The sequence below is a fragment of the Miniopterus schreibersii genome (assembly GCF_964146895.1).
Source record: "Miniopterus schreibersii genome assembly, chromosome: 19".
Lineage (NCBI taxonomy): Eukaryota > Metazoa > Chordata > Mammalia > Chiroptera > Miniopteridae > Miniopterus > Miniopterus schreibersii.
The window spans coordinates 31,576,835-31,590,699 of record NC_138119.1 but is presented as its reverse complement, the minus strand read 5'-3'; the positions used below and the strand labels follow the sequence as shown (position 1 = coordinate 31,590,699).

The following is a 13,865-nucleotide window of genomic DNA, read 5'->3' as shown; positions in this document are numbered from 1 at the left end:
CAGCAAAATAAAGTGGACTTCAGAAGAAGGAGGGGTTGAGGTTGGGCTCTGGCGAAGATTTCCCATGAACATCGGTGCTCGCCTTGGTGTGTCCGACTCCTTTCACGAGATTGCTGGGAGTGAGGAGAGGCCCGCAGCTGGGGCATTTTCTGTGTAGACCTTCTCTTAGTCGAGGAGTGGACTAGAGAACTCTAGGCCAGGATTGAAAAACCCCATCTTCATTTTGGCCCACTGACTACATTTCCAAATCAAAATTAGATGTGTCACCTCAAAATGACTTTTTTCCAAACCACTTCCAAGTCTGAGAGATGTAAACTCTGCTGCTGAAATACTCACACTTCTGTGTCATTGCCACGAGTGGTGGAAACAGGACGCTCGGTGTTTGGAGTCCAGACCATCCCCATCCTGCAAGGGCCTGGCCTCCCAGCAGCCTTAGCAATGGGGCTGGGCCAGATCGCAGCAGGGGCCACATCTCGGACTGGTCACCATTGGCTTGTGGTCTGCGCTCTGTCCTTCGGGCTCCAGGGACTGCTTCCCGGGCAGACCCTTAGGGGACAGAGACCAGAGTTCCACCCACTCCTAGAGACTCTGACCCGCTGGGAAGGACGGAGCAGACGTGCCTGGATTCATAGACCTGAAGCCGGCTCTGTAATTTTGAGTTCACTGGCTGGAGGCATGCAGTGGCTAAACCAGAACTCACGCCTTTCTAACTTTGGAGAATATTATATTATCATCTATATTTTTTCTTGGGGCTCCATCATAGGAAAGCGTCCTGTCAAAAATAAGGCTTTTGTTCCCTATGCACTTGCAAATGTGGGAGTCATGGTGACAATGTCTTGGGTGACACCTTTGTCACAAAAAATCTACGTGCTGCTGGGTTCAGTCCCTCTTGAAGGACTCAGCGAGGGTGGGGGGCTGGTCAGTGTTGGGCAGATCGGGGTGGGGTGCTAGACATAGAAAGAGAATGCGTCTGTGGGTGGGTCTGGACCCCCTGCCGGCCCCTCCACCTCGCCCTCTGTCTCTCCCCCCTCAGCCCATGAATGCCACCTCCGCCTTCGGCCCCAACCTGCGCTATATCGTCAAGTGGCGGCGGAGAGAGGCTCGGGAGTCCTGGAACAATGCGACAGTGTGGGGCTCCCGCTATGTGGTAGGGCAGACCCCTGTCTACGTGCCCTATGAGATCCGAGTGCAGGCCGAAAATGACTTTGGGAAGGGCCCCGAGCCAGACACTGTCATCGGTTACTCAGGAGAAGATTGTGAGTACCTTCCCCTGTCCCCCACCGCAGACCCTCCACTGGGCTGCATAAGGGCCACCTTCACAGACTGGGAAACTTGGGGTGGGTCAAGGGACTTCAAGAACAGCCTGGGAGGACAGCTAGTTCCTAGGAAAGAGAAATCCCCTACAGTGACCTACATAATATCAGATGGGCCCCTGATAATGTCAGGAGCGAGAATATTGTCATCTGAACACTAGTTAAAATTAGTGAACATCATCGCCTAGCCCAATACTCTCATCTTACGGATGCAAAAACTGAGGCCCTGCAAGGAAAACTCCTGCCAGTATTACACAACAGCAAATGTCAGACATGAAAATAGAACCCACGCCTTCTGATCCACCTCATTGCGAATTCTTGCTGCACCAAGCAAGACTTCAGGACTGTGCATCCCAAGAGCCATTAGACTCCTCCACAGGAAGCAGGGCCACAGGCCAGACTCCTCCCCAGGCTCCCCAAGGGAGGCCTTCAGGGGTGGAGAAGGTCTGCAGAGCCCCAGACTGGAAGCACCCAGACCAGTCACCTGCCAGTATTCCTAGTGGTGCTCTTTGCCCTTGGAATTGAGCATAGAAAGAGACGTTCTTTAGAGGCTTGCACTGGATGAATCAACAGGATTCTGGACATATGTGTGGAAGCATGTGCTTGGTTTCCCATCCACCCCAGCACATCAATCCAGCAGGCTGCTGAGCAAAGCAGGAGAGTCAGTGTAACACTGCCCCCAGGACAGGGTGATTCATACCCCAGTGGGTCTGGGCCTGGGTCTGATCTAAGAAGAGATCATGGGGTGACTGACCAAAAAGGAGGGGGGCTGGGGAGAGTCTTAGAGAGGAACAAGTCACAGGGGCCGTGCTGGAGTCAGGAGTAGGGCCAGTGGATGCTTGTGAAGCTGGGAAGAAGTGAGGGTCAGGCCCTATGCCCCACTTTCCTGGAGGTGATTGCGGATTGAACTCACTTGGGAGATAAGCAGAGGGCGTCAGCAGGCCCTCTGTCCATCCCACTCCCCATCTCCATGGTGACAGACACTTCTGGACAGGAGACTCCCGGATGGTAAGTGTGGAATAGGCAGCACCTGGTCATGGGCTTCATGGGCTGCCCATAGTTTCCATGGCATCTGTCTCCCCCTGTGGCCTCTGCTCTGCTGGAGTAGAGGGGATAGGGCAGAACTGCTTCTGCAGCAGATTGGAGAAAGGGGGCAGGAATCAGTTATGCAGGAGGGAGTGGCCCTCCTTTCCAGCAGTCATGGACTGGGCGCCTTTGGTAATGTTTCCTGGCAGGAAACAAATGCCACTCAAAGCAACTATTTCTAGTGTGAGCACGGGGTTAGAGGGGAAACAGCAAGGTATGGTGAATCACCTGGAGGGCTAGCCACAGCAGGGAATGACTCTGAGCCTTGAAGGGTCAGGGGATGGGTGAGTCACCATGGCCATCGAGGGCCACCCACATGGCCTTGGGCAGAAGAATGCAACGCTGTCCACCCTCAGCCCCGCAAACAGGCAGCCCGAGGAATAGCTGCCTCTCCTTCTGCCCCAGGATCTCCTGTTTGGAAACCTGAGAATAAGGGAGCCCAGCTGATACGGTCCAGAAAGAGCAGCCTCCTGAGACATGGAGCAGGGTGGGGAAGGGTGGAGAATGGAATGGAGGGACAAACAGACTACCCGGCATGTAAGGGTAGCAAATAATTGCCCTCCTACCTGAACTGCCACCATTTTGTTCTGAGCCTTTCCCCACTCCTCCAAGTATAGCCTGATGGAGGAGGCATAGCCCCTGCCCTCAGGGTGTACCCAGGGTCCTGAGTGGGGTGGAGATATGGCCAGCAGAGAACAAGTTGTGGGGAACTTGGGGTCCTGGGGTCAGCCCTGTCAGCATAACCTGCTCTCTGTCCCCACACATTGCAGATCCCAGGGCTGCACCCACTGACGTTAAAATCCGAGTCCTGAACAGCACGGCCATCAGCCTTCAGTGGAACCGCGTCTACTCCGACACGGTCCAGGGCCAGCTCAGAGAGTACCGAGTGAGGAAGCCAGCTCCCCACCCCGCCTAACTACCCAGCTCCGTAACCAGGGCAAGGGGGTAGCAGATGCAGGCCATGAGATATTTGGAAGGGGCCCTAGGCGTAGCTGTTGAATCCAGAGTTGATTCAAGAAGACGATGTCTAGGGCTATCTCCTCAAAATTATACTCAAATATATATATGGACACACACACCTCCAGCTGTGTCCTACAGTGGAAATGCTGAGAGATTCTGCTCAGCAGAAAATCACGTGAAGGTGGTGGGTTTGGGTGGGTGTTGCATCGCACACCTACTTGTAAGACGTGAGCAGATGCACACGCATCCTCAGAGGCTCTGTTGAAGCACCATTGAGCTACCCCTGCCTGCTCCTAATGGTCCCCGCTGGGCTGCTTGCCTCACCCAGTCTGATTCTGTGAAGCCCCAACTAACAGGTGTAACCACTAAAAGGGTACAAAGGCCTTCCCCGTTGCCGCAGCCAGCTCCGGGTTATCCAGGACATGGATTATCCGGGCTCATGGCTTCTCCTGGTCCTCCTGCCTATAAGCAGTTTCTGCTCATCTTCTCTCTTCTTTGAGAGGGTGAGCTGAGTTGGGGGAAGGGAGAAAAACCCAGGGTATGCAAGGCTCTTCCTATGAGTGGCTCTATTTAAAATTGCCTGGGAGGGGAGGGCGGCTATAGCCACGGGATAACACAGGTCCTGTGACCTCAGGGATCATTGAGCGTTGGCTGGTAGATAATTAGGGCAGAGTGGAGGGGGTCTGTCTCTTCTTGGAAATGAATTTGAACATGGGGGAAGGCAAGCAAGATGATGGATACACTTGAACGAGCTCTTCCCTAACAGTTGGCTTGTACCCTTGACCTACTCGCCTGGAGATTTTTCTGGCTAAAGGGCCCATTGGGTCCCCCTCTTAAGTCTGCACTTCCTCCTCTTGCGGTTGGAGGCCTGGGTGATGCTGGTGCGGCAGCCTGACCTGGAGCTTCCTACCCATGCTAATCATATCTGTGTCACAGACTCAACATTACTGTGACACTGCCACCTTCCATAGGCCATCCCATCCAAGCTCTCGCCACCAGGCAGCCTGGCATCTCACTGACTTGGGCACATGTCTATCCCAGTCTAAAGGTCTTCAAACAATATTAAAAGAAACATTTGACTTCAAAGGGTTTCTCTACCCTTTCTCATATTCAGACTTCTGGGGGTAACCCACTACTTTTCACCTCCCCTCTGCTGTCTGTCTTAAACCTTACTAAACTGACTCAGGGGGTGTGATCTCTTAGCACAGGACAGAGCTTTCCATGCTTGGACCCTCGGCTTATATTTGTGGTTTTGGCTCAGACTCCTAAGCAGCCTGTTCCCCAGCTTGGAAATAAGGCTCATGGCGAAGCAGCACAGCTGTAAGTCTGGCCAACTTGCCTGTTCTCCAGAGAGGTGATTCACACCAAAAGCCCTATTTCTTGTTTGACATCCATTCATACTCGCTAGTGGCTAATGAATGGGAACTGTCAGGCCACTTCCCCAGCCCTGTGTGGGACTGATGAGTTCATTTGGGATCTGGAGCCTGTGGCAAGCAAAGGGAAGACCGGTCGCTACCACCACCACTAACAACTAACCCAGCTCTGCCTGGCGTCCCCTCACCGGCCTGCCTCTGTCCTGAAGGCCTACTACTGGAGGGAGAGCAGCTTACTGAAGAGCCTGTGGGTGTCTCAGAAGAGACAGCAAGCCGGCTTCCCTGGTGACCGCCTCCGGGGTGTGGTGTCCCGCCTCTTTCCCTACAGTAACTACAAGCTGGAGATGGTTGTGGTCAATGGGAGAGGCGATGGGCCTCGCAGTGAAACCAAGGAGTTCACCACCCCGGAAGGAGGTAGGTCTGGCCTGCAGCTCTTCAGGGTGGGCAGGACAAGGGTACCGCACTCGGGTGGACTGGAGCAGCTCACTGTGGCTTGGCATGGACAGCACCAGTTGACCTCTGCATGACCTCAAGGAGCAGATGACCTGTGAGCTGAGCAGCTCCCACCATTCCCACACAGCACTGTGTCGCCTAGTTGGCCTGCCCTGATGAGGTTGTACCTCAAGAGAATACTTGTGTGGCCTGAGGACGTAATTCCAGATGGGCCGTACAGACTGACGCCCAGGGCACTGCGGGAGCCCGGGCTGCCTGCCACCTCCTGAGGCTGAAGTGCAGTCACCCTGACCACCTAGAGGCATCTGGTCTGTTCGCCAGCACCCAGGACCTAGAGCTCTCACCACTGCAATCAAGAAGCTCTCGCTGAGATTGTTGGCCATGGGTGCAGTGGCCCTGCAGAGGGGCACCTGCCTCCTACAGGCTCATGGTTGCCTAGTCCCAGAAGGCAGACACCCACGGCATCCCCAGTTCATCTCCTGTGCTCGCCAGTCCCCTCGTTGGCTTGGTGCTTCCTTCATCCGTTTCTGTTTCTCCTCCCAACTTTCTTAACTGTTACTTTCCTCTGCCTCCTCTCTCGACTCTCCTTTGTTCTTCCCTCATCTTTTCTTTTTCTTTTTTTTATCAATTTTAGAGAGAGAGAAACATTGATTTGTTGCCCCATTTATTTGTGCATTCCTTGGTTGATTCTTGTATGTGCCCTGACCGGGGATCCACCCATGACCTTGGATTATTAGGACGGCGCTCTAACCACCTGACACCCGCCAGTTGTCTTCTTTATTCCCGTCTTTCCCCCCTCGTTTGGCTTTTACCACCCGCCTCTCCCCTTCGCCCCTGCTTCTCACCTCCACGGGCTCCGTCTTGGTTTTCTTTCCTCTCCCCTCTGAACCCAGCAGCCTCACCTCCGAGGCCTGGGCCTGCTGCTTGGACCCAGAGGTGAGAATCCTTGTCTGAGGATCAGGAGCTGCGGCCTCTGTAGGAGACAGGGACAGTTGTTTCCCTGCGTGAGACTTGCTCTGCCCCTCTTGGTGGTGTCTTTGCAGGATCGGAGCCTAATGTGCCGAATCCAGGGTAGTTGCTAAAGGAGACCTTGACTTACTTCCTCCATTTAAACAGAGTCTGAGCCATGCTCGTCCTGAACCAGGGAAACACCATCCTGGATGGGAGATGGGCTCTGGCTTAGCAGCTGCCTAGCTTGGGGTTGCCCTAGATCAGTGCCTTCATACTTGTGCTTTGTTTTGTTTTCCCCACCCTGCCCACCCCCCTCCTCTCCCCTTCACCTCCCCCCCTCTCTTCTCCTTCCCCAAGTACCCAGTGCCCCCAGGCGTTTCCGAGTCCGGCAGCCCAACCTGCAGACAATCAACCTGGAGTGGGACCATCCAGAGCACCCCAATGGGATCCTCACTGGATATTCTCTCAGATATTTGGCCTGTACGTTTGCTCTGCTTTCTCTTGATAACCTGGAGATCAGAAACCCACTTTCCCTAAGGAACAGGGGAGCCTGTGGTGTAGAGGGCATTGCCAGGAGACAGTTCCCCTTAGGATTAGGGGAGGCAGATGAGACCCAGTCCCTGCTTTCCTAACAAGCCCTCCTGCACGGAGCTTCTAGTCAGCCCCATGAGACAAAGGGAGCTTCTGGTCTAATAAGGGGTCCAACCCCAGCCCTCAGGGGCCTTATAGTCTCCAACACCTACAAGTCTAGGAGAAGGAGTTCCTCATCTGACAGAACGTCCATCCAGGGGGGAGACAGTACCTGCCCAGGAACCCGCCCAACACTCAGGGCCACCTTAGCAAGGAGTCGGTTTCGGGAAGGCAGCTGTATGTAGAATTTGGAGCCTGGGTTGGGAAGACCTCACCTTGGGAGTTCAGTGTCACCATGCAGGGACAGGAGTGTCATTACATTTGAGAACATTAAGCCCTCTAAAGTAGGTGGTGGTGTACCTCCTTGGGAAGCTCCAGGGGCTGCGTATTGTGTTAACAGTTTTAATATGTTGTATGCTTGAATGCTGCTCCAGATCGATCTCTTGAGGTACAGTGAACAGGAGGCATTAACCACCAAAAGCTCTAGTGGGTTTGCCCTAGTTCTGTTTGAAAGGAAGAAAGAAACTCCTAAGTTTTGTCCTTGTTGAAAAGGCTTGGGGATTATAAACTGAGTCTTTCAGAATCAGCCACATGACTTTGCAGTGAGCTAGAGATAACAAGATGAGTGAAAAAGTATTGACCCTGGTGTGTCATCAAACAGGCAGAAAGGAGTTCTTGCCCTGCACACTGCCTTTGAACCAAATCTCCCATCCCCCGAGTCCTCAGGTGCACACACGGGGCAGGGTCCACCGTCTCCCTTTCCAGCAGAGTGGGGAAGGTTTGCTCCTTCCAGCTGCAGATTGTATAACCCATCGGGGTCGGCATCGCCACAGTTCAACTCCACTTACCTCTCTCTCCCCAGTTAATGGAACCAAAGTAGGGAAGCAGATGGTGGAGAACTTCTCTCCCAATCAGACCAAGTTCACGGTGCAAAGAGCAGACCCTGTGTCACGCTACCGCTTCACCCTGAGCGCCAGGACGCAGGTGGGCTCTGGGGAAGCAGTCACGGAGGAGTCGCCGGCACCCCCAAATGAAGGTAGGTGCACTGTGGCAGCCTCAGGGATGACCAGGCCCAGCTAATCAGATGCCAGAGAAACCCTCTGCCCGGCCTCCCGGGACAGAGAGGAAATGAGGCTGCAGGTCCTTTGGCCCTTGAAGCAGAGAGCCCGCCTTGTATGCTGACAGGTAGGTTTCGGCGATGTCTGGACAACTCAGATCTCCTCAGACTTGTCATCAGACCTGGGTCCCCACACTGCCTTGACTTGCTCAGCCACTTAACATCTGTCATCTCTCCCTCTGGTGGGGGGTACGGAAGAGAACCTGAGTCCTGAGCAGAGATGAGGAGAGGAGGGGAAGTGTGTTGGAAGCACATATGCTAATGAACTCCAAGGAATAGTGAAAGTGCTCACCTGATGAGGGAGCATGAAGGCTCCATGGGAGCCCCATGAGGGCTCTGGGGACACTCCTATTTCCCCCGAGGGCATGTGGGGCCAAGGAGGCCAAGGAAGCCTTGACTGAGGCCACCTGCCTGGATCATGAGCAGATGTAGTCCCTCCTTGCGGCCTGAACTTAGTGAGTTGTCAGGCTGTGGAGAGGAAGGAGAGTTGGGAAACAGCCATTTGCCAAACTAGCTTCAGAGAGAGCAAATGGCCTCATCTCCTGGGTCCCGGCATCTTCCAGGAGCTTAGCATCCTCACTGGAGCTGCACCTGCCTGAGAACTCCACTAGAGGGGGCTCCGGGCCCACCTGCACATGCTGACTGATACCCAGGAGCTTCTTCAGGGCTGTGACTGTAGAAGCTTTGATATCAGTGATCCCCTATGAAAGGGGGAATCCCACTGCCTCTCCGGGGGTACGGTGGTCTATTCAAAAGCCATTTCTTGAGCACCCACAATGTGAGGTGCAGGACACTGTGCCAGAAATAGGGGGTGATAGGCAATAAGCGCACAGCCTAGAAGGGGAGAATCCACAAGAGCGTCCAGTCGCCGTTTAGCATGAGGAATGTTATGTGTAGATGAGCAAGGTGTGTGGTTGTGCAGGGGCTGGGGGATTGAGGCCGCAAGGGAAGACTTCAAGGAAGAGGTGATGAGAGTGGGGATCCGTGAAGCTGGCAGGAGATTATCGTGTCCCGTGCTTTCTCCAGAAGGCTGAGGTTCAGCAGCCCGGTCCTGGCCCAGATCAGCCCTCCTGAGAACGACCCCCACCCAGGAGAGCATTGGTGCTTCATTCCCCAGGGCTGCCAGGCCCTGCTGCTTCTGCTGCCTTACCCTTACCCTGGCTCCCAGTTTAGCTTCCTAGGCAGCCCTGCATCCCTTTCCAGCCCCTGCTCCCCTCGCCAGTGGGCCAGCACCGGGGTGGGGGTGGGGGTGGAAGTGGGGGGCAGGAGCTGGAGAAAGGCTTATGGTCCTTTCTGTGGTCCTCTCTTGTCTTGTAAACCAGGAATGAGCCACACAATAATCTCCCCTCCTAGTTTGGCCTTCCAACCCCATTGGGTGGTTTATTAGGGCTGGGGGACTTTGGGTAAGTGCTTGATACATACCTATTACTAAAGGCATGGCCAGGCCAGAGATGATGCACTTTCTTGATTACGTAACTCTAAGGAGATACATAAAGAGAGCCTCTTCTCCCGCCCCTGTCCACCCCAGGATAGACATCAGATAAAGATGCGTTGTCTAGCCCCAATGACCACCAAGGGAAAGTTCTGCAGCTCCCGGCAACAAGAGGACAAAGGCTTTCTTCTCAACTTCGGGATTTATAGCAAATTCAGGAATTCCTTTTAGGGCTCAGTCCACAGTTGGGTTTCTTATTTCATAAAGTACAACTGGTAGGAAAGAACGGAGGTTGCAGAGCAGGACAGGCGCCTCAGGGCTGTGGTCTGTCATCGTTCCCAGGCCGAGGTAGTGTGGGGAGGGTTCGGGCAAATACGCTCCCCCTCCTCCCATCCACCCCAGCACTATCCAACATCTACCCCCAAAGGTACCGGAACCATTCTTTTGTCTGGGCTGGTGTCCTCCTGCACCACCTACACCTTATGCCCTCAATTCCTGGCATCTTGGAGGATCACCCAGCCTGCTTCATAAAGGTCAGCCCAGCCAGGGCAGGACATCATCCTGGTGAAAGACCTAGGATCACAACACTCTAGGGGGACTGTGCCAGCCACCACCTCTTAGATGAGAGTCCTTGAGTAGAAGTAGAGTCAGAGTGTATTAGAAAAGTCTCCAAGACCCAGATGGAACATTTTATATAGAGACGCACCAGACCCCAGTGGAGTCGAACAAGAGCCCTGAACACTAGTTGGCATCCTCAGGGCGGTGGCCAGCACCTGACCACACTGTCCGGTCAGGTTTGCACTAGAGCCCCCTCTGCCTGCTTGTCCTGTGTTTCACCTGTATTCTGTTTTCTCTTCCCTCTCATATCCTTTCTCCCTCTCTGGCCATCTTGGGCGCTGTGTTCTGAAGCTACTCCAACCGCAGGTACCGTACCAGCAGCGGAGGTAATGGGCATGGCATGGGACGATGCAGGCGGAGCCCAGCCAAGGCAGAGGAGGGAGAGGCTCGGGAGAAAGCATGCGCCAGACTCACCCTTTCAGTGGTTGGGCAGCCAGACTGTCGAGGATGTGTGCAGAGAGTGGGACCAGAGGCAAACACACCCTCCTCCCCCCACTTCCTATTTGCACCCCATTGAGGGGGAGGATGACTTAGAAGGGACCCCACACGCATGGGCTCCAGACCTGTTCTCTGGAGCCAGAGCTTTCTCTGAACCCGGGTGATTACTTCCTTGAACCGCCTGGGGCCTTGCCTGGGTTTGACTGACATCTCGGCACAGAGAGAGGGTCAGCAGCCTTCGGGTGGCCGGCTGTGCCCCGAGAAGGAATGCTGCACTGCGAGTGGGCACAGCTGGGCCCTGTCCCCCGGCTAGTCCGCCAGGCCCTGGAAGGGTGACCTGTGGGTGAGCACACTGTGCATGCTGGCCTTGCATGCTGCATGGGGGCCCGGCACCAGCTCTGCCACCTCCCGTGGGTTCTGGTCAGTGAGAACCAGCGTGCATAGCCTTGGGTAGAGTCAGGCGCTCCAGGATCTGGAGTCTTTGAGCGCCACAGACTGATTGTCCCCTCACCTTTCAGAAACCCAGCTTCTGAGAGTCTTCAGCATTAAGAACAGTCTCCACTCGTTCTGGGAGGTTGATGCACCCAAGTGAGGAGTTGGATAGGCAGGTCCCAGCGTAGGAGCCGACTTGGTAACCAAGTTTCTCCTCTCAAGTCCTCTTTTGTGGGCTGGAGGAACATCTAAGGGTGCATCACCACAGAAGGCCTATCCTCAGGCTGGAGACACTAGGCAGGGGACTCCAGGCTTCCTTCGCCTGCTCCTTGGAGCCGAGAACAAGGCTTGCCCTGGCAGAGCAAGGGCTATGGGCAAGGGCTTGCCAGAGCCTCCTCGGGCTCTAGGCAGCAGGGAGAACTGAGAACCAGGTGAGGGATCTGAGGGGTGGCTTATGATGAGGATGCTGCTTTGCCCAATTTGGTTTCCTGCCCACCTTCACTCATTTACCCCCACCCCCTTTTAGGTTGATTCTGTTTCTGTTGCACACCCTGCTTCCTTCAGTTTGCCTTTGTTTTGTCAGCCAGATGTGTGGGTGGGGCTCTGCCATCCCCCTCTCCCTCCCCCTCCCCAGTCCTCTGGGGGCTGCTCTGACTTCTTCAGGCCTCTTCGGGCCTGTTACAGCAGGCGCGCAGGGCAGTCTGAGCAGACTTAGTGATGAGACACGGGGAGGGCACCAGGAGAGTCAGCTGGAAGCTCATTGGTCAAGCAGCTCGCGGTCCACCTCCCCCATCCTGGCACCCGGGGACCCAAGGCAGGTGGGTCTGGTGGCAGGGAGTCTGTTGCTCACAGGGCATCCATGCCTGTCGTGAGTGGCAGTTGCAAGGGGGATGGGTGTGATTCCAAGCACCCCACTTGTACTTCCCATCTGGAAGAGGTCCAAGCTCGTGGTCTGCAGAATGAGCGCAGGGTCTCGGTCCCTCAGTCAGTGTGTTGTTTCCTGGGCTCCAGCTTCCATGGGACATGGTCGTACGTAGAGGCTCCCTGCCCTTCTTTGTAATGAGATGAGATCATAAGCTCTTCTCAGCTTTGAGTGTGTGAGGCCCTCTGCACAGTCTGCGGGTGGCAGGCAATGGGACCCAGGCTCTACGTTTTTGACATGGGCCTGATTTCTGGCCCACTGCTCCCTTTCCTCTCATCCTCCCCAAACCTGGGTGGTTTTCCCCAAAACTGATCTGTTTGTATCTCACCCAGTGAAGATGACCCCCGCCGTGCACCATACCTGCTGTCTCTTAGGACAGCTGCCCATCTGTCCTGGCCATCTGTGATCTGGCCAGAGCAGTCCGTGCACCATGTGGGCTTTTTTTGGACTGAACCTTCCACCTGGAAATGTCTGGAAACTGCTGTCCTCATCTTTGACTCAGCTCAGATCTGTAAATGTTGGGCAGGCAGCTCCATGACAGGTTCTGGGGTCAGAGAGATGAATAACAGACGTGTCATCTTTTCTCAATTTTCCCCATCTCCTACATGGCGTTCCTGAAACTGGTGGAAAGCCTTCGGCCATGGCTGGGGCGCCTTCCAGCGTGCATCAGGCAACCATTAGGTAGATGCTGCCTTCGGGCCCAGGTCCTGTGCTTCCAGCTCTGGATCCCCCTTCCTCTCAGTTGCCAGGCTGGTGGTCTCCACTGAGGCAGGGTGGTTTTCCAACCACTAGTTCCTGCTGTGGCTGGAGGTGACCTAGCAATATGTCTGTCCAGACTGGGGCTACTTTGTGGATAATCCCCGCTTCTGGGCTTTATTTCCCTTCTGTCCTCTACCCAACCCCACCCCAGGGCATGAAATCACCTGAACCCCCTTTGACCTGAGCACTGGGCACATTCCCCATGGAAAACCTCCCTTCCCCTCCTTTCCCCTTCCTTCCCTTCCTTTCCCCACCTGTACACTCCTCTGACAACTCACTCACCTGACCCTCTGTCCCTTCCTTCCCCTTGGAGCCTCTCCTTGCCTCTGTTCTCCCCACCTTTCCAGCCTCATCCAGCCATGAGACATAGCTAATGAGTGGTCTCTGCCAATTGTGACCTCAGATAAGGTTGCGTCCTCCAAGGTGACTCCAGTGATGCCTGGGAAGCAAAAGTTCCTTGCCTCTCACTAATACCCTGAGACTGTTGCCACTGAGCAAAGGAAGAGCAACTAGGTAACCATCATCAGAGAGAATCCCTTCCTTTCAGTCACACCCAGCAAAGGGGACCATCAGAGGGAGGGGACATGACTATGTGGAAGCATGCTCAAGCCCTTTGTCATTCTTGTCTGACCAGCAGGCCCAGGGAGAACTCACTCTATCCCTGCCTCTCTCAGCATCTCTGCCCCTAAGGCTGCTCGCTGGGACACACAGGGTAGCATGTGTGATTCTGGCTGTGTGAGTGTGAGCGTGTGTACCTCTGTACAAGGACCAAGGGACACGTGAGAGAATGGATAGCTTGGGAAATGTAACACCCTGTGTGTGTAGGCAGGGAGGCCCAAATCTCTGCTTCACAGAGTGGGATGACTTAAGCCTTTTAAGGTGTGTGTTTTATGACACCTTTTAAATAATCATAGAAAAGGGAGGCCCTGTGAACATTGCATTTGCCAGAAATTATTAGAAAATTAGAGCAGTCCCGGCCCACCTGGGCAAAACAGCCTCTTGAGGTTCCTTCCAACAGTACGGAGCAGTTGTGTGTCCATGGCCATGGGAGCCATCAGGGACCTGGCCTGGGAGAGAGCCGACCTTTGCCTGGTGGGTCTCATGCTTTTCCATGTATGTGTCTGTCTGCCTGTCTGTCTTGGTGGGTGGGATAAATGAATCCCCTTATGCTTAGCTTTTATAGCACTGAGCCTTCCAGGCCTGGGGCTACCTTGGTCTGAATATATCCTTGAATAATGTCTGTGAAAGGGAGATTGTCCCCACCCCAGCCCCGCACACCTTCCTGATGGCTGTGAGTTGAGCGGTGCTCTGCCCAGGAATCCTTCAGGATGTGCTAGAGTCAGCTGCCCAGTGTGGCTTCTGTGGTCGGCACCCTCAGGGC

General features: G+C 54.6%; 1 protein-coding gene across 4 annotated transcripts in view; it reads left to right on the top strand.

The window, feature by feature from the left end:
• The window catches only part of NFASC (neurofascin), a 160,260-nt gene that overhangs the window by 126,185 nt on the left and 20,210 nt on the right, over positions 1 to 13,865 (top strand). For 2 of the 4 annotated variants that reach the window (XM_081120684.1, XM_081120683.1), the window contains 3 exons: positions 1,034 to 1,256; positions 6,494 to 6,616; positions 7,629 to 7,802. In XM_081120684.1, the coding sequence (XP_080976810.1) occupies positions 1,034 to 1,256; positions 6,494 to 6,616; positions 7,629 to 7,802 (520 nt within the window). Of the gene's footprint in view, positions 1 to 1,033; positions 1,257 to 3,169; positions 3,286 to 4,941; positions 5,147 to 6,493; positions 6,617 to 7,628; positions 7,814 to 13,865 lie in introns of all 4 variants that reach the window. The other 2 variants (XM_081120687.1, XM_081120685.1) reach the window with 2 other exon arrangements.